We start from the raw sequence: 20850 nt of genomic DNA on the forward strand, positions 1-20850 counted from the left end.
ATGCTGATATCGGTGCTTAAAAAAACCATTTGGCTGCTGTAAGGTCCCATGCTTGCTGAGGACCTCACGGCAGCCTAGGGCGACCTCGCAGCACCCAATTACAGCGCCAGCCACACATCTCCTCTATCCTCCTCCTTCCCACAGGCCGCACCAGCCTGGACTCGGCCGCCCAGCCTTAGACTCCCTCGCACAGTCCTGGTGAAACTGCACACTGCCCTCCTGAGACCCTGGAGACATCAGGCCACCACCCCAGAGCAACATTGCTGTATAATGTATTGCTGGGATTTCAAGGCCTCTAGCTGCGTAATGAACCTCCGTGGTGGATCAGTGTCTTTAGATCCGCTTCTGTGCTCTTTCTTTTGGTGCGGAGACGGCCCTCCTGATCCACCATGGAGGTGAGGCTTGAAATCACTTCATTCATGTCTCTCCTCCATGACAGATTATAAGGGGCATTGCCAGGAAAATAGAAGTGAGCCCAGGAGCAGCTTCTAAATTAAGAAGGCTACACTGGAATATGAGGCGATTTGAAGCCTCACCCCTGTGGTGGATCAGGAGGTGCCCCGCTGATGTTTGGATGGAGAACTTGTCCCCCGGGGGTGGGAACTCTGAGTCTTTGCCCCGGGTGACGCAATGTCTAGCTTCACCTCTGCCTGGATCCACCGACGAGCGCAGCCTCCCAACTCCCACGCTGTCAGAAGCTGGTTGCTATTTAAACTGGCTCGTGCTGTATGCAGCTTCTGAGAAGATTCGCTATTAGCGTAGCCCCGAAACACATTGGTGGTTCTGTGTTGTCATACGTGAACCCATTCTATTATTAAAAGGTTCTGGACTCTTGTACTATCTTGCTTGGCAGGGTTATTGGATTGTATATATGCAAATCTTCAATTCTGTCCCTCTCTAACAGGATTTGGTGAAGAGTCGCCTCACCGGAGCCATCGTGTTTTATCACGTTCTGATGGATCTAGTGAATATTTGAATCAAGCTTCTCTCCTGGACTTATTCCTGATTCAAGCCTTCCTTGCCAGACCATGGTTGTCATTTATGAAGGAGAACCGGCCAAACCTCTAAATCAGGGGTGGCCGCAGTTTTTTGTCTGGAGATTTATAAAACACCTTTTATTTAAAAAACAAGCACATTAAAATAGTTACTGGGACTACTGCCTCTCTCTCTCCCGCTCTCTCTCTTTCCCGTCTCTTCTCTGTCTCCTCTGGCTGTCTCTTCTCCCTCTCCTCATGCTCTCTCCCGTCTCTCTCTGCTGTTTCTTCTCTCTCTGCTCTTGCTCTCTCCTGTCTCTCTCTCCTCTGGCTGTCTTTTCTCTCTCTCTGCTGTTTCTTCTCTCTCTCTCCTCCGACTGTCTTTTCTCTCTCTCTGCTGTCTCTCTCTATTGACTGTCTCTTCTCTCTCTGCTGTCTCTTCTCTCTCCTCTGGCTGTATCTTCTCTCTCATCTCTGGCTGTCTCTTCTTTTTCTCTCCTCTGGCTGTCTCTTCTCTCTCTTTCCTCTGGCTCTCTATCCGTACCTGCACTGCAGCAGCTTCCCGACTCTTCTCTCACGTGCGCTGCCCTAGCCGAATGTGTCCGACGCTGCAAACTGGGAGGGACGTCCCACCGCGCACTGGTGATAGTGTGGCCGAATGTATCCGACGCTGCAGACTGGGAGAAGTCCCGCCCCTTCCCGTCTGCAGAGTCTGGCACATTCAGCCGCATTAGCACCGCGGGAGGGAGCTCAGGTCAGTGAGCCGATTGCAATCTACCAGTGTTTGCTTTGCGATCGATTGGTAGATCATAATTGACCTAATGAGCACCCCTGCTCTAAATTAATCAAAAGGTCAATTTACTGCAATAGAAGAGGTATTATACTCCCCCCTCTGATGACCCGTGCCTCCTACTTTCCTTTTTAGCATTCAACACTTTTGGGAGTGTCATGGTTCCATCCTTCAACCCTATTATCACTGCTGAGTCCTGTAGTGATGGAACTTGTGAAAGAAAGTGTATATATGAAATCTTTCTTTTTATATTCAGCCATCTTGTTTTTAAACCACCTTGTGTGTCTCTCTCTCTTTTTTGACTTTCTCTTTCTAAAGAATGTAAACTGTAAACAAGTACTGGGCTTCAGCAAGAACTAATTGGCCTTTTCTGGAGATCGTTTTATAGGTTTAGGTGTACGCGCCATCAGAATAATGATAATTTTAAAGCATATAAAGCAGTGTACGAGGTAATAAACTTTAGGAATTGATTTTAAGCTGAGACATGCATCAGTTCGAATTCCTCGCATGATCACGCTAAACAAAAGGGCATTCACTCTGACGTTCCCCAAGAGTGAAGTGTTGAATTCCTAAGAGATGGAAGGGAGCTGCAGAGCTGCCTTTTTAAAGAGCACTCAGCCTGTGATTGGATAGTGAAGGAATAGCAGCACTCTGATGAGGTCATATTTGTGCTTTCTATTACCAACAAGCTCTCTGGTTCTGATTAGCCCATTATCAGGAATGTGATATTAAAACAGATCGAGGAATAACTTAAACATACACTCAAGGATTTGTTTTTAATAAGGCTCAGAAAATATGATACATGTGGAGCTTTTTATATACACGGGAGGACCAACTGAATATCATACCTACCTATTTCCACATTTATGTGGCAACCTTACAAATGATTGAGTCCAGGTGTCCCTAGTGAAGGATCTTGTTAATACTATGGCATGCAAAAGCATTTTAGACAATTGTGCACTACCAAAATTTGTAGAAGGCTCTTTTCTGGTCACCATGACTGTCCCGTGTACAAAGCCAGTTCTGTAAAGATATGGTTTCATGAGTTTGGCGTGGAGGAACTCATGTGGCCTGCAAGGAGTCTTGACCTCAACCCTAATGAATTGAAATGCCAATTTCAAGCAAGATCTTCCTCTCCAACATGAGGACCTCACTGATGCTCTTTTGGCTGAATGGGGAAAAAATTCCCACAGACACCCTCCAAAATCAAGTAGGAAGTCTTCTCAGAAGAATGGAGGCAGTTATATCCATTGAGTAGGTGGCGGGGGAGATCATTCCAAAATAATGTCCATGATTTTGGAATGAGATGTCCAGCAGGCTAATGAAGGTGTGATCGTTGGGTGTCCAAAAAATGTTGCCATACAGTATACATATTTTGCATGGACCTTCTCATGTTTCACCAGATTTGATTTCCTACTAGAACTTCTCCGGCACACAATATATAAAGATGGGTGGACTCCTTCTATAAACGCTTTGAAATCTTGCTGTTTCAGAAAAACATTCTGATAACAAGTTCCGTACGAGTTCTCCGATTCCCTCATTCCCAACATGAATACGTGTGCGTCCTCATGCGTCTAGTAAGAACTGAATTCACTGAGCATGAACACGGCTACTCTCCATTATGGGCCTTTTCGTGGGCAATAAGTTGTGCTCTCCGGGAGAAACCTTTCTCACATTCCGAACATGAATACGGCTTCTCCCCCGTGTGCGTCCTCATGTGTCTAGTAAGAACTGAATTCACCGAAAAGCATTTCCCGCATTCTGAGCATGAAAACGGTTTCACCCCGCTGTGAATCCTCTGGTGTATATTGAGGTCAGCCCTCCGGGCAAACCGTTTGCCGCATTCTAAACATGAGTACGGCTTCTCGCCCGTGTGGATTCTCTTGTGGTTGGTAAGGACTGAACTGACGGTAAAACATTTGCCACATTCTGAACACGAGTACGGCTTCTCCCCCGTGTGAGTTCTCTGATGGGAAATAAGAGTTGATATCTGGGTAAAACATTTGCCGCACTCGGAACAAGGATACGGCTTCTTAGCCGTGTGAATGCGTCGATGGAGGGTAAGGCACGACCTCTGCGTAAAACATTTACCGCACACGGAACACAAATACGGCTTTTCCACTGTGTGAATTCTCTGGTGAGAGATGAGCGTCTCCTTCGTGGCAAAAATTCTCCCACATATGGAACACAGGAACATTTCACCCCCTCTGTGATCTGTTTGTTGCGTGACGGGAGGGGAGTGTTGGAGAAAGCTCCCCCCATGAGTAGAGGGATTCGCTGATAGATCTGCAATGGAAAGTATTGGATGAAGATATGTGGTAATGGCACTTTCTTCGAAAGAATCCACTGTGAAGTCATCATCTTCTCTTCCACCCTCTGGAAGGACTATGGAGTTATTCCCTATGTGTTGTTCATCTGGAGAAAATAAGAGGATGGGAACGACTGAAAAAGCATTAAACACAAAATCGTGTTGGGAGCAATATTTTCCCACACGCGTCTGACCAGCAATCCGATACAAGAACAGGATTTGTGGCTTAGAACAGCACGCAGAATTCAGGCCTGAGTTTCAGGGGTTAAGAAAAGGCTGATTAGGAGAAGTTAAGAATCTTTTCTTTATTGAGAAATTACGCACCTGTGCTGATCTCTTTAAGAAGGTTCTCCTCTTCAATCTTCACGTCTATTCCTTCCTCAGATTTCATGTCCTTCTGAAAGTCCCTGGTGTCTCCAGGGTCTGTGAAGAAAGATGAGAGTGAAGCCTCCTGAGATGTATGAGAGACCCCAGAGAGTGTGTGTGGGGGAGACTGGTCACGTCTCTTGGCTGGTAACACACAATTACATGATGTGAGGAGAGCCGGAGTCTAATAGAGGCTGATGGCTCCTGACTCCCCCCACTAAACACATTCCGTCCCCCCATTACTGTCTACTGACAGAGGAGGGGGGAGAAGAAGAGATTGTTGTAGTGACTGAACAAGGAGAATCTGGGAGTCTTTTCTGGATTTAGTGTTTATTACTCACCTGTGCTGATCTCTAGAGGGATTTCCTCCTCCTTAAACGGCTCATCACCCCTCACATATGGATCTTCTCCTTCCGTTCTAGTTTTTTTTCTGCAATCACTGTAGTTTACTTTAAGCATTACCTATAAGACAATGATGATTTAAATAATGTCCTTCAAAATGTCATGACTGTACCCCTAAACTGCTATCTAAGAGATATGAGGTGAAGTTTACTTCTTAGGTCTGGGGAGGAACTCTCCTACCAAAAATTATTTTAGGAAGCCTGTTTGATCAAATGCAACTGGACCAACATAGTTGTGCCTCAGACATATCTTCACAGCAATGGAGGAAACATTATCTTACTTCTGTTGATGTGCATGGAACCATATTACTGTGTTTTTATAACTGAACATGTTTCATGGGTCTGCTTGTTAGAAGAGATGATATTTAATATTCAGTTTGGGATTCCATCTACCTGATCCTCCTGAGGGATCTCATGATGTTCCTGTGTGGAATCCCAGGAATACAGAGCACAGGCCTGAGGGATCTCCTGATGTTCCTGTGTGGAATCCTGGGAATACAGAGGACGGGCCTGAGGGATCTCCTGATGTTCCTGTGTGGAATCCTGGGAATACAGAGGATGGGCCCGAGGGATCTCCTGATGTTCCTGTGTAGAATCCCAGGAATACAGAGGACGGGCCCAAGGGATCTCCTGATGTTCCTGTGTGGAATCCCGGGAATACAGAGGACGGGCCCAAGGGATCTCCTGATGTTCCTTTGTGGAATCCTGGCAATACAGAGGACGGGCCTGAGGGATCTGCGGATGTTCCTGTGTGGAACCCTGGGAATACAGAGGACGGGCCTGAGGGATCTCCTGATGTTCCTGTGTGGAATCCCGGGAATACACAGGACGGGCCTGAGGGATCTCCTGATGTTCCTGTGTGGAATCCCAGGAATACAGAGGACGGGGACATCTCTCTGGGGTATTTCTGTTCCTGGATCCATCTGTAGGAAACACAAACACTGACTGAATACATAGTTTCTATGTCTTTATATCAGAGGATGTGTGTATCTAGGTGGATCCTCAATACTCAAGAAATGAAAGTCTCCTCTTACCCGGTGATGTGAGGGGCGGCCGGTTCTCCATCATGACATCCTTGTAGAGCTCCTTGTGTCCTTCTAGATACTCCCACTCCTCCATGGAGAAATAGACAGAGACATCCTGACACCTTATAGGAACCTGACACACACAATGATATAGTCACCATCCAGACACATCCCTTGTCTGTTCCTGGATCATGTCCCAGAATTCCCGGCACCGCTCACCTCCCCCCTCAGCAGCTCAATGATCTTCTCGGTGACTTCTAGAATCTTCTTGTTGTTCTTTCTCAGAGAGTGAGATGGAGGCTGTATACGAGGACTTTGGGTCTTCTTTAAGTTGGCTGCCACCAATCCATTAGATAATTTGAAAGCTATATAATTCTTTATTTAAAACAAAAGCATCACAAATAAGCATTGTCAGTTCATTACAATATCTAACAGCCGTCCAGTCAGTTCTGTTTTACATAATGTCATGTTGGCCCTCCCAGAATCCTCCTCACCTCTCCGGTCAGCTCTGTGTTTTATTAATAGAGATAAGAGTGACGTCATGTGACCTCCCAGAATCCTCCTCACCTCTCCGGTCAGCTCTGTGTTTTATTAATAGAGATAAGAGTGACGTCATGTGACCTCCCAGAATCCTCCTCACCTCTCCGGTCAGGTCTGTGTTTTATAATAGAGATAAGAGTGATGCCATATGACCTCCCAGAATCCTCCTCACCTCTCCGGTCAGCTCTGTGTTTTATTAATAGAGATAAGAGTGACGTCATGTGACCTCCCAGAATCCTCCTCACCTCTCCGGTCAGCTCTGTGTTTTATTAATAGAGATAAGAGTGACGTCATGTGACCTCCCAGAATCCTCCTCACCTCTCCTGTCAGCTCTGTGTTTTATTACTAGAGATAAGAGTGATGTCATGTGACCTCCCAGAATCCTCCTCACCTCTCCGGTCAGTGATGTCATGTGACCTCCCAGAATCCTCCTCACCTCTCCGGTCAGGTCTGTGTTTTATTAATAGAGATAAGAGTGATGTCATGTGACGTCCCAGAATCCTCCTCACCTCTCCAGTCAGGTCTGTATCTTATTAATAGAGATAAGAGTGATGTCATGTGACCTCCCAGAATCCTCCTCACCTCTCCGGTCACCAGGTAGATGATCTCCAGGGTGAGGTCCAATATCCTCTCTCTGGTGTGACTCCCCTCCTTCTCCATCTCCAGTCAGGTCATCTGTTTTGTAGTCTTTCCTTATGGAGTGTTTTGGCTTCAATTAATTTAACCAGTTTTGTTGGCTGGAACAAATGTTAAAGAAATGTAACATGAACAAGCTACGAGAGCAAATATCTGAAAAGAGAAGAATGCAATAATGTGTAAAAATATACATCGGATAAAGTATCTGGTGCGAAGTGGGGACACAATGGCGCTCATATGACTGGAGTGGGAGTAATATTTAAGAACCAGTGGGTGCCAATGGGCAAGGAAGGCTGAACTGGCTCCACCGAGGAGCATCTACTTACTGCACTGCGCTATGCAAGAGCGTTCCTGCGTTATGCTGCTCCTTAGTGTCCTGCGTTCAACAATCCACCATTTATCAGCCTCTGACCAAAAAACGACCACAAATCACCTCTTTACTAACATTTCTGTGGCAACCCCAATACACCAGAGGTGACCAATTCCCCCAGTGCACAGCCAGCTGACCCCTGACTGTGTGTTGTATAGATGACACATGACCTGATCCATATGATCACATGACATTTTGCCCCCATCCATTCCATAGAGAATGCTGAGACTCCCTTTGCTCATAACAAGAAAACATCATTACCTCCTTAGTGTGTGCACATCTCCAGCCTCACAACCCTCCAGGAAGTGTATTGGATCATAATGTCTCCTACTCTGGGTACAAGAAAATGGCTGCTGATTTTTTGAGCTCAGTTGAGAAATGTTCGCCATCTAGTGTTTACTCTGGGTCAGTGAGCATTGGAAGCGTCTCAGACATCTATCCCCCACAATGGAATAAATGCCTATATACTGTATAGCAAGCCGGATAAAAGTAGTGTCTGCTATGCCTCATGGGGCGAGCAGCCTTTTATTTATAGAACAAAAAACACTGCGCTGGGATTATGTGTCTAACTATCTAAATAGATCAGCCGCAACTTTGTGTATTGGATAGATATTGAGTTGCAAGTGTGTTGCGCTCGGTCTAATGGGGCAAATCAATCTTCTAGGTGTATAAATCGATCATAAATTTAATTTGTGTGCCAATCAACCAATAATTAGGTATGTGTATAGTTTGTGTGGTGAAAATACAAGTGTTCAATCAATCAAAACAGAATTATATTAAACGTGAAGGCCATGAAATATTTAGACCTGCTTGGTCCGTGAAATAAGGCAAACGTTGACTTAATCCATAAATACTTAATGAATCAACATGAAAGATTATTGACAATAATTGTGAAAAGTTGAATTACCTTTTTATGGGCGTGTTTCAGCCGTGATAATTGCTTTTTAAGTATGTAATAATAATAAAAACGTGAGACAAAAAGGAACCTTTGCAGTGGGTAACCACCCAAATTGTCCTAAAGTGATATAGATGAATTACTTCTCTAAATTGGTGGCAAAAATAAAACAGTCCTTTCAAAAGGTTTTAATCTTTTCGTGCATATCTTGCAAGCGGAATTAAATGGTTACTTTCCTTCTTTCAACGGTACTGGGTTTAGTCTGTCCAATAATCCCCAAGATGTCCACTGGATCATTTCCAGGTTGATCTTTGTATGGGAAAGTTCTTAATCTTAATTTTCCAGCTCCTTCTTTTGTCTCCTGATCAGGCAATCAGGCGTGGTTCTCTCCTTCCACTCCGATTGACTGGTCTCACACAGCCCGAGCCGGAGTCGTTAGCCTGATGGTATCCCACAGTGAAAAATGGAGGAGACAAAGACTCTCTAAGTGCAATAACTAAAAATATTTATTCGTAAAAGGTTAAAATGCACTTACAGAAATAACGATTTTCAGAGCGTTTGAGCGTTAGCCGCATTCAGCTGTGAGAGATGAAGGCAGTTTTTCCTTTTAAAGGCAGTTTTTCCTCCGGATCGGGCGGTGTGAGACCAGTCAATCGGAGTGGAAGGAGAGAACCACGCCTGATTGCCTGATCAGGAGACAAAAGAAGGAGCTGGAAAATTAAAGGTGCCCATACACTTTACAACCCTCGCAAGACATTTGTCTTGCGAGGGTTGTAAAGTTCTTAAAAAAATGTACGATCTGCCCATCTTGGACAGGCAGATCGTACCTGCGATCATCGCAAGCCCGCCCCGCTGAGGGGCGGGCTTCCGATGACTGCAATGCTGAACGGGCAGTGTGCGCGTGCCCACACCGGCCCGTTTGGCAGTGATCTCTCGATCATGTTTACGTCTTTTGTATATCAACATGCTCGATATACAAAAGACATGCGACCGTACATTAGAAACGGTCGCACGCCTTCCATATACTGCGCGATTCTCGTACGATCACGGGATTTCCCGCGATTCTCGTACGAGAATCGTCCAGTGTATGGGCACCTTTAGATTAAGAACTTTCCCATACAAAGATCTACCTGGAAATGATCCAGTGGACATCTTGGGGATTATTGGACAGACTAAACCCAGTACCGTTGAAAGAAGGAAAGTAACCATTTAATTCCGCTTGCAAGATATGCACGAAAAGATTAAAACCTTTTGAAAGGACTGTTTTATTTTTGCCACCAATTTAGAGAAGTAATTCATCTATATCACTTTAGGACAATTTGGGTGGTTACCCACTGCAAAGGTTCCTTTTTGTCTCACGTTTTTATTATTATTACATACTTAAAAAGCAATTATCACGGCTGAAACACGCCCATAAAAAGTTAATTCAACTTTTCACAATTATTGTCAATAATCTTTGATGATGATTCATTAAGCCTTTTATTTAGGTCACGGAGACCAGTCCAGTGGCCTCTTGCAATCCGCGGTGTGTTTGCTATTTACAAAAGTGCTGTACAGTGCGTCAAATAAATAAAAAACGCTCAAAACAAAACCGTATCACGGCGCCAACTTTACATAACACAGTTGTGACTAGCGGACTGAACACACCTAGGAGATGAGGAGACAGAAGGGAGGAGAGATATATAAAAGGTAAGAAGAGAAAAAAGAGAGGAGAGAGAAAGGAGCAGAAGGAAAAGAGGAGAGGAGAGAGAAAGGAAAGGACAGATGAAGAGATGGAAAGCAGAAGAGACATAAAGAAAAGGATAGGGAGAGGAGAGAGAGAGAAAGGAGAGCAGATATGGAAAGGAAAAGAGAGAGAAAGGAGAGGAGAGAGAAATGAAAAAAGAGACAAAGGAGAGGAGAGAGAGAAAAGAAAAGAGGTAGACGAGGAGACAGAATGGAGGAGAGATATAAAGAGTGGAGAGAGAAAGGAGATAGTAAGACTGGAGAAAGGAGAGGAGAAAGTAAAGAGGAGAGAAGAAGGTGAGAAAAGGGGAAAGAGAAAGGAAAAGAGGTAGACAGATGAGGAGACAGAAGGGAGGATAGATATAAAGGTAAGAATAGAGAAAAGAGAGGAGAGAGAAAGGAGAAGAGATACGAAGGTAAGGATAGAGAAAGGGGAGGAGAGAGAATGGAAAAGAGAGGAAGGTGAGGACAGAGAAAGAAAAGAGGAGAGAAAAAAGCGAGAAAAGGGGAAGAAGAGAGAAAGTAAAAGAGGTAGACAGATTAGACAGAAAGGAGAATAGATATAAAGGTAAGGTTTAAAAAAAGGAGAGGAGAGAGAAAGTAAAAGCGAGAAAAAGAAGAGGAAAAGGCAAGGACAGAGAAAGGAAAGAAGGAAAAGAGGAGAGAAGGGGAGAGAGAAAGAAAGGAAAATAGGTAGACAGATGAGGAGAGGGAAAGGAGAGATATAAAAGTAAAACTGGGGGAAAGGAGAAGGAGAGGAGAGAGAAAGGAAAAGAAAGAAAAATGACAGGGAAAGGGAAGAAGGTGAGAGAAAGGGAAGGAGAAAAAGGAAAAGAGTTAGACAGATGAGGAGACAGAAAGGAGGGCAGCAATAAAGGTAATGATAGAGAAAGGAGAGGAGAGAGAAAGGAAAAAAGACAGAAGTAGAAAAGAGATTAAGGTAAGGACAGAAAAAGGAAAAGAGGAGAGAAGAATGTGAGAAAGGGGAAAGAGAGAGAAAGGAAAAGAGAAAAAGGAGAAGAGAGGAGAGAAGGGGAAAGAGAAAGAATAGAAAAGAGGCAGACAGATGAAGAGACAAGAGAGGGTGAAATAAAGGTAGGAAAAGAGAAAGTTAAAGAACAAGAAAGGAAAAGTGAGAAAAAAAGAGAGCAAAGGGGAGGACAGAGAAATGAGAAAAAAAGAGGAGAGAGGAAGGAAAAAAGAGGAAGGACAGAGAAAGGAAAAGAAGACAGAGGGTAGATATCAAGGTAAGGATAGAGAAAGGCGAGCACAAAGAATGGGAAAGTGAAAGAAAGAAGAGGAAAGTAAAAACGAAGGACGAAGACAGGGAAGGAGAAAGAAAAGAGGAGAAAGGAAGGGCAAAAGAGGGAGACATGAAGGTAAGAATAAAGAAAGAAGGGGAGAGACAAAGGAAACGTGAGAAAAAGAAGAAGAGAGAAAAGGGGAAGGACAGAGAAAGGAAAGGAGGAAGAAAAGAGGAGAGAAGAATGAGAGGAAAGGATAAAGAGAAAGGAAAGATAATTTGGAGTAGAGGAGAGAAAATTGAGATGAAAAAGAAAGGAGAGTAAGAAGAAAAGAGAGAGGGGGGAACAGAGGAGAGAGAATGGAATGAGGGATTGGATACATTTGGTATTCTCTTAGCAGGGATGGATTATGATTACTTTGAATGGTTTCCTCGTCGCTCAGTTACACCTGTACAGTCACTTCTTAGAGGGAAGGTTCCCAGAAGCAGGCGGTGGTGATGGTTCCATTATCCCTCAGCACAGCACTCAGGAACCTTCAGTCATAATCTCACAGCTCCAATGTTTCTGCTCTGCCCTGACATTTATCGTTGGCACTGCACAGCCTGGTGGGTAAGTGGTTGTCACTTTGCAGCCTCCATGTGGGACTTCTTCTGTATGGACTTTGTCTTACTATTTTTTTGGTGGCTCTCCTCCAGGTATCGCCCTTCCTTCTTGGAACCTGCTGCTGCTTCAGTTTGTCAGAGGTTACCTTATGAAGGACTGTTGCTTTAAGGCCCAGGGAGAGTTGCTGCCAGAGCCTAATGGTGGCCACCTTTATTTTCTATTATTATTTCCTTTGGTGCCCAGCAGGAAATTACATACTCTATATGGCCAAAAGTGTGAGGACACCTGACCGTCACACCTGTTGGAAATACAGCATATACTAATGTATCAATATGCCTTTTGAGCTGTAGGTGGCGCTGTGGTGCAATGCTAGTCTCTGCGTATGCTTGTCTATGATATACAAGTTTTTTTTCTGTTTTTGGCAATGCTGTATTCACAGGTGTAATGTTCTTCTCACTCCTTCATCTCAACACATAACGAACACCTACCCTCCAAATGATTGAGTTCTGGTGTTTTCAGTCACGGGTACTGTTAATAATACAGCATACAAAGATATTTTATACAATTGCGCTCTTCCAACCTTGTGCTGACATGATTAGGGAAGGCTCTTTTCAGCTCCATAAAGACATGGTTTGATGAGTTTGGTGTGGAGGAACTTAAGTGGCCTACACAGAGCCCTGACCTCATCCCTACTGAACACCTTTGGGATGAATTGTAACACCAATTGTGAGCCAGGTCTTCTCATCCAACATCAGTAACTGACCTCACAAAAGGGGACAAATTCCCAAAGACCCATTCCAAAATCTTGTGGACAGCCTTTAGAGAAGAGTGGTGGCTGTTATAGCTCCAAAGGGTTGGAATATTAATGCCCATGATTTTGGAATGGGAAGTTCAACAAGCTAATACACAGTAGGAATGATGGTCAAGGTCAGGTGCCACAAACATTTTGCCACATAGTTTCAGTACAGTCTCTGTGGGCTCCAGTAACACTGACCCAGGGGCGTAACTAGAAATCACAGGGCCCCATAGCAAAATTTTGTATGTGGCCCTGTGATTTCTAGTTAGACCCCTTGCAGAGCCCACCTGATATCCCAAACAGCCCACCTGAGAGTGACCCTGCAGAGACCACTGTAGGCTCTCTATGGTGGGCTCTGCAGGGTCTCAGGTGGGCTGGTCACACCCTTGCACACCTCTTACCTGTCAGCCCCGATCCGCTGTCCGCTTCCTCCTCGGTCGCTGGCAGGCCCCCCTCCCCCGCAGCCAGGCCCCTCCTCCTCTGCTGCCGATGCTAGGCCCAGCCTTCTCCTCCGCAGCTGCTGGCTGTCACTGACTCAGCAGCGGCTGTAAGGAGGAACATGCCGCTGTACAGATCACTGACAGTTGCCAGTGACAGCCAGCAGTCTGAGATGCCATAGCGTCCCAGACAGCATCAGGTGGACCCCTTTGTTCCTCATCCTGGCCAGGCCCCCCTGGGTCGCTATGGTGATCGTTCTACCGCTGCCCTGACCTCAACCCTACTGCCCATCTGTGCAATAAACTGGAATGTCATTGGGCCAGGTCTTCTCATCCAACAATACCTGACTTCACATCACCCAATCCAAATGATTGGCTTTAGTTGTTTGTAGTGAAGAGCACTGTTGATGCAACAGCTTACAAAGACATGTTAGACTATTGTGCCTTTCCAACCTTGTGGCAATAGTTTGAAGAAGATCCTTTTCTGTTTCACCATGACTGTGCCTCTGTGCACAAAGCCAGCTCCATTAAAACATGGAGCTGGCTTTGTGTCCATCATCAGCACCCGATCCCGGCTTCCAAAAGACACACTTGAAAATCTTGTGGAAAGGGTAAAGGCTGTTATAGATAGAAAATAAGATGTGGGAACTACATATTTATGTCCATGCTTTTGGAATTGGATATCCAACATAATGTGTAATGGTCAGGTGTCCACAAATGTTTGACCAAGTATGAGCTTTGTAGACTCCAGGAGCCCTCACCCTAACCCTACTGAACACCATTGGGATGAAATGGAACATGGTCTTCTCATGCAACATCAGCACCTGACCTCACAGAGTTTGTTGACACCCCATCCAAATGTTTTAGTTCAGGTGTCTCCAGTGAAGGGTATTGTTAACCCTACCACATACAAAGATATTGTAGACAATTGTGCTCTTCAAACCTTGTGGTAACAGTTGGGTGAAGGCCCTTTTCTGTTCCACCATGGCTGTGCCCCTGTGTATAAAGCCAGCTCCATAAAGACATGGTGTGACCAGGCTGGTGTAGAGGAACTCAAGTGTCCTACACACAGCCCTGACCTCCACCATACTGAACACCTTTGGGGTGAAATGGAAAGACAATGGAGAGTCTTCTAATCCAACGTCAGTAGATGACCTCACAAATGCTCTTTTGGCTGAATGGGCACAGCTTCCCACAGACACCCTCCAAAATCTGGGCACCAAAAGTTTGGTGTGGGGGAACTCAAGTGGCCTTCACAGAGCCCTGAACTCAACCTTTCTTAACATCTTTGGGAAAATTGCACCCTGTGAGCCAGGTCTTCTCATCCAACAACAGTACCTGACCTCGCAAATGCTCTGTTGGCTAGATGGGCACAGCTCCTGATATCTCTTTGCAACCCTTCCTAGAAGAGTGGAGGCTGTTATAGCTGCAAAGAGGGGAAAGGGGCAACACTATACTAATGCCCATGGTTTTGGAATGGGATGTACAACAAGCTCATGTACAGTAGGTGTGATGTGCCGTGTCAACAAACCTTTGGCCATAGAGTGAATGACTTATAAGACAATTTCTTTGAAAGCAGTTTAATGCTACAGTGAACCTAATATTGTCTAACCAGAGTAAGTTTACTGATAAAAACTTCCCTGACAAACAGAAACGAGTTAAATACTTTCAGTCAATCGTTTTCCACAATCCGAAAATTATGATTTTGCCCCCGTGTGAGTCCTTTGATGTTCGACAAGTTTGGCCTTCCGACTAAAACACCTTCCACATTCGGAGCATGAAAACGGCTTCTCACCGGTATGAGTCTTCTGATGGTCGGTAAGGTAGGTTCTCCGGGTAAAACACTTTCCGCAGTCGGAACACGAATACGGCTTCTCACCAGTATGGATTCTCTGATGCGTAATAAGAGTTCCCAGCTGGGAAAAACATTTGCCGCACTCCGAACACGGATATCGCTTCTCTCCCGTGTGAATTCGCTGATGGGTGGCAAGAGATGACCTCTGATTGAAACATTTCCCGCATTCCGAACAGGAATATGGCTTCTCACCTGTGTGCGTCCTCTGGTGTATTATGAGATGGGCTTTCTGGGTAAAACATCTCCCGCATTCGGGACAGGGATACGGCTTCTCAGCCGTGTGAATCCGCTGATGGGTGGCGAGGGCCGACTTCTGATTGAAACATTTTCCGCATACAGAACATGAATAGGGCCTTTCTCCGGTGTGAGTCCTTTCATGGTCGATGAAATATGCTTTCCTGGAAAAACATTTTCCACATACTGAACAAAGAAAGGGTCCCTCCAGGGTGTGATTCCTCTGGTGAGAGATGAGTATTGCCCTCTGGGTAAAAAATCTCCCGCAGACGTAACATGGGAACATTTCACCGCCTCTGTGATCCGTATGCGGGGTGATGGGATATGAGTGACCAGGAAGACTGGCCCCGAGTATAGAGGGGTCTGATAGGTCCGCACTGGGAAGGACCGGATGGAGATTTTGGCTCATGGGGTGTTCTCCTGGAGGATGTCTGATATCATTTTCCATTCCTGGAGAGACAGGTCCACATTCCTCTGGGTTATTCCCATTGGAATGTCCATCTGCAGAAAATAAAAAAAGGACGAGGAATAGGAAATGTTTTAAGGTCACTGTCCATAAATTGAGGGTTTATACTAGGGATGCACCAATACCAGTTTTTCCAGTATAGAGTACCAATATTTTTTTTTTGGTGCTCACTGATACCGAGTACCTATACCGGTACAGTGTGCGCCGATTATCGGGAAGTCGGGCGGCGGATCATGACCTGCCTCCCGGCTTCCTGCTTGCCTGGGAAGCCGGTGTTCTATCGAAAGAACGCTGGCTTCACTTGCCGAGGCTGCCTGGCTTCCTGACCAATCAGGAAGCCGGGCGGTGGGTCATGAGGTGCCGTCCGGATTCCTGATTGGTCAGGAAGCCATGAGGCAAGTCAATATGTGCCGCCCGGCTTCCTGATTTGTTTGTTAGACAGGATGCCTAACAACAAGTGGAGCCGGCTTCCTAGCCAATCAGGAAGCCGGGAGGCGAGTTATAATGTGCCGCCTGGTTTTCTGATTGGAAAGGAAGCCAGCTCCCCTGCTCCCTAGGCACTGCTGGTCAGTGGGAGATCTTTCTCTGACCGGAGGTTCCAGTATGGAGGGAAGTATCAGAGCATTTGGGCGAGTACTCCCTCAAATACTCGGTATCGGTGCAAACCTAGTTTGTACTATTCAGAAACAATGTGCAGAAGTTTAATTTACATTTCAGGGTATCTAAAGCCAAAACTTTAGTTTTCAGTATTGGTTGGAATGAGTTCTCCTGGTGACCACTGCTACTGATACAGAGAGAACACAGACCTCACTGGAGAGGTGAGGAGGATTCTGGGAGGGTCACATGATGTCACTCATATCTCTGTTATTAAACTGAATAAAACCCTGTATGCTCAGTGCATGAAGTAACACTCTTCAAGGGATGGAAGTGATACCGTAAGAAAGGTAGATTTAACGTGTCTAGAAAAATGGATTAGACATTTTGGTTGAGTTCCTTTTTCCATCGTGGCTCAACAAGGAGAACCTGAGAGCTTTTTCTGAATTTATAACTTACCCATGCCAATCTCCAAAGGAATTTCCTCATCTTCAATCTTGATTTGTCTTACTTCAACCTCCTCCTCTTCCTCCTCCTCCACTTTGATGTTCCTTTCAATGTCTCTGGTGTCTGTGAATAAAGATGAGAGTGAAGCCCCCTGTACTGAGATGTATGAGAGACCACAGAGAGTAGGTCTTTATTACTCACCTGTGCTGATCTCTGGAGGGGTTTCCTCCTCCTTACACGGCTCATCACCCCTCACAGTCGGATCTTCTGCTTCATCTTTAGCTTCTGCTCTACAATCAGTCCGGTCTACATCTAGCACCTCCTGAAAAATAATAATTCCTTTAACAGCTGTCCTATTACTTCCTAAACCTAAAAGCTGTGTTGCTTCTAAGAACTCCTCTATTAGAGGACAAATTCAACCATTTATCTAGGATTCAAGTCCTGAGAGGTATTTCTTAAAAGTCATTTTAGGCGGATGTCACATAGGTGATCCTGACGTTGGTGACAACTCACCAGCATCAGGATCACTAAGAGCTTGCTTACTATAGGATTGCTTCCTTGCAGCCTGGGCCAACGAGATGTCGCTTCCATGACATACCTCGATAGCAAAGAAGAGATGCCAGTGTTCCAGGCCAGCAAGGGAGCGTGACTTTGCCACTGGCAATATGTCACCAGCAGTAGGGTCATCCGTATGGCATCAGCCTTAGAGGGCTTTAATAATCTTGTTTTTTTATGTTACCTGATCATCCTGAGGGATCTCCTGATGTTCCTGTGTGGAGTCCCAAGAATATAGGGGGCTGGAGCATCTCTCTGGGGTATTTCTGTTACTGGATCCATCTGTAGGATACACACACACACACTGACTAAATACATGGGGGGGTGATTAAAAGAGTGGTGAAGGCTTTCACGTCTACAAGAGGAAAACGGAGCAGATCCCATTTCAATTATGAGCAACCTGCTACATTTTCTATACTGTGTCTGTCTATTGTTTCTATGTCTTTATATCAGAAGATGTGTGTATCTAGGTGGATCCTCAATACTCAAGAAATGAAAGTCTCCTCTTACCCGGTGATGTGAGGGGCGGTCGGTTCTCTATCATGACATCCTTGTAGAGATCCTTGTGTCCTTCTAGATACTCCCACTCCTCCATGGAGAAACAGCTAGTGGCATCCTGACACCTTTTAGGAACCTGACACACACAATGATACAGTCACCACCCAGACACATCCCTTGTCTGTTCCTGGATCATGTCCCAGAATTCCCGGCACCTCTCACCTCTCCCATCAGCAGCTTAATGATCTTGGTGGTGACTTCTTGAACCTTTTTGTAGTTTTTTCTCATGGCATGAGATAGACGATCTACAGTAGGGCTTTGCTTCTTCATCACGTTGGAAGCCACCAAGCCATCAGATAACTTGAAAGCGATATAATTCTATATTTAGAGAAAAAAACACAAAGTTATGATACCATACAAATCAGACTAAACATGGTCAGTGCATTTCAATATCTTTACTATATGGTCAAAGGTATGCAGACACCACTAAAGGCCGTGACACACTGCACGCGAAGCCGTGCAGAGCGAAGCAAAGCTATCCGGCACGGAGCTTCGCGTGCAGTGTGTGAGCTGAGTGCAGTCAGATGATTGACTGCACCTTCAGCCAATCGGCTCGTCTGTAACAACCGGCCAGACGTCGCATCCCGTCGCGCCGGTTTATACGCGCGAGCCGATTGGCTGAAGTTGAAATTGTTCATCTCGGCACGCTCAGCTCTGCGAGCTCTCGCAAGCTGAGGTGCCGAGAAGAAAGTGACATGACACACTGCTCGCAAAGGCAGCGCGCCACCGCTCCGCGCTGCTTCGCGTGCAGTGTGTCACGGCCTTTAAAATGACTAAATTTAGGTGGTTCCACTGAAGGGTACTCTTAATAGTACAGCATACAAAGGCATTGTAGACAACTGGGCACTTCCAACCTTGTGGTAAGAGTTTGGTGAAGGCCCTTTTTTGATGTGACCCGTGTACAAAGCCAGCTCCATAAAGACATGCTTTCACATGTTTGGTGGGGAGAACCTCAAGTGGTCATTGCCTCAATGACTCTGGTATGCATTGGTATGCCAACTGCAGTCCAAGTCTTTTCGTACCCGACCTTTCAAATGCTCTTGTGCTTAAATGGGCAAAATTCTCGGAGACACATTCAAAAATCTCATGGAAAGACTTCCAAAAAAAGCTGAGGGTATTGTAGCCACAAGGTAGCCCAATTCATGTTAATGCCCGTGGCTTTGGAATAGTATGTCCAACAAGATCAGATAGGTGTGATGGTCAGGTGTCCACAAATTTTGTCAATACGGTCAAATATTAATCCTTCAGCCATGTCTGTCTTTTACGAATAGAGGCAAGAGTGATGTATTGTGACCCTCCCAGAATCCTCCTCACCTCTCCATTCAGCAGGTAGATGATCTCCAAGGTTAGGTCTAATATCCTCTCAGTCATGTGACTGCACGCTTTTTCCATCCTTGGGTGGTCTCCTAGATGAGTTCCTCATAAATCTTTTCTACTTCTAAACCTGCAATAAGGAAACAATTATATGAACATATGTAAGGGTAGAGGAAATGAGCTTAGATGTGTTGGTTTTAGCATTTATCTAGCGAAATAGAAGGAGGAAGTGCACAGTATAGCAGGTGTCACAGATAGGAAGAACATATACGTACAGAGTAACCTGATTCCTTATGACCATGCCTGAGAACATTCAGAATCCCCTTTCAAAGTCTGAGATTCGCATGACAGGGACAATATGGTGACTTACCTGGTGACAACGTTACAATGACAATGTTAGGTGTCCTCTAACCCTTAGATATCTGAGAGGCCTGAAAACAAAGGGTGGAACTTTTACGAACAGCTGTTGGGTGACGTACTGGGCATGTAGCAGAGAAGTGCCCTCTGCACAGGGTGAGGGGTTAGTAACTGATGACAAAAGCCCTTCAACCCATAGTAACCCTTCTATTGATGACAAAACCCTTCAACCCATAGCAGCCCTTCCACTGATGCCAAAACCCTTCAACCCACAGCAACCATTCCACCCATAGCAACCTTTCCACTGATGACTAAACCCTTCAACCCATAGCAACCCTTCTACCGATGACAAAACCCTTCAAACCATAGCAGCCCTTCCACTGATGACAAAACCCCTCAACCTATAGTAACCCTTCAACCCATAGCAACAATTCCACTGATGACAAAACCCTTCAACCCAAAGCAACCATTCCACCAATAGCAACCATGCCACTGATGATTAAACCCTTCAACTCATAGCAACCATTCCCCTGACGACTAAACCCTTTAACCCATAGCAACCCTACCATGCATGACTAAACCCTTCAAACCATAGCAACCCTTTCACCAATGACAAAACCCTTCAATCCACAGCAACCCTTCCACCGAGGACTAAACCCTTCAACCCATAGTAACCGTTCTACCGATGACTAAACCCTTCAACCCATAGTAACCGTTCTACCGATGACAAAACCCTTCAAACCATAGCAGCCCTTCCACCGATGACAAACCCTTCAACCCATAGCAACCCTTCCACCAATGACAAAACCTTCAACCCATAGCAACCCTTCCACCGATAACAAAAGCCTTCATTCCATAGCAACCTTTCCACCGATAACAAAAGCCTTCATTCCATAGCAACCTTTCCACCGATAACAAAAGCCTTCAATCCATAGCAACCTTTTCACCACTGACAAAAGCCTTCAATCCATAGCAACCTTTCCACCACTGACAAAAGCCAATGATGGGAGGAGAAGTGGAAAGTGTAGCCCGCTCTGCCTTAACTTCCTCCATCAACTTCTATACTCCACTCTGGCCCTTATTCCAACTGAGTATGTCAATTCAGCCAATGACATTGTGTAGAATGAAGATCTGGTCATCATGGCAATCAGCTGGAGACTGTGGGTGAAAGCTGCAGAGCACTTAAGATTGCTCATAAACTGGCGTATATCTATTAAACAAGAATTGGTGGAGGTATTCCGGAGAATATGTCACCAGTGCCATCGGCCCCTGCGGAGCTCCCCATCTAATGTTCTACACATCAGAGAACTTGCAGGAAGATGATGATCTGTTGAGGTGACATGACCCCCCCCCCCCCCCC

At 45.4% G+C, this 20850-nt stretch overlaps 2 protein-coding genes across 2 annotated transcripts in view; both read right to left on the reverse strand.

The window, feature by feature from the left end:
* The window catches only part of LOC108798192 (oocyte zinc finger protein XlCOF7.1-like), a 44800-nt gene that overhangs the window by 15486 nt on the left and 8464 nt on the right, over nucleotides 1–20850 (reverse strand). The window contains 2 exon segments of the mRNA XM_018569920.1: nucleotides 3378–3916; nucleotides 14847–15422. Coding sequence (XP_018425422.1) covers nucleotides 3378–3916; nucleotides 14847–15422 — 1115 coding nt within the window.
* On the reverse strand, nucleotides 17800–19259 carry LOC108798205 (gastrula zinc finger protein XlCGF53.1-like). The gene is made up of 2 exons (XM_018569935.1): nucleotides 19134–19259; nucleotides 17800–18137 (listed from the first exon to the last, which is right to left on the reverse strand). The coding sequence occupies exons 1-2, from the start codon at nucleotides 19209–19211 to the stop codon at nucleotides 17952–17954; spliced, it is 264 nt and encodes an 87-aa protein (XP_018425437.1). The 5' UTR covers nucleotides 19212–19259; the 3' UTR covers nucleotides 17800–17951.

The sequence above is a fragment of the Nanorana parkeri genome, unplaced genomic scaffold, assembly GCF_000935625.1.
Source record: "Nanorana parkeri isolate BGI_ZX_2015 unplaced genomic scaffold, ASM93562v1 scaffold1426, whole genome shotgun sequence".
Lineage (NCBI taxonomy): Eukaryota > Metazoa > Chordata > Amphibia > Anura > Dicroglossidae > Nanorana > Nanorana parkeri.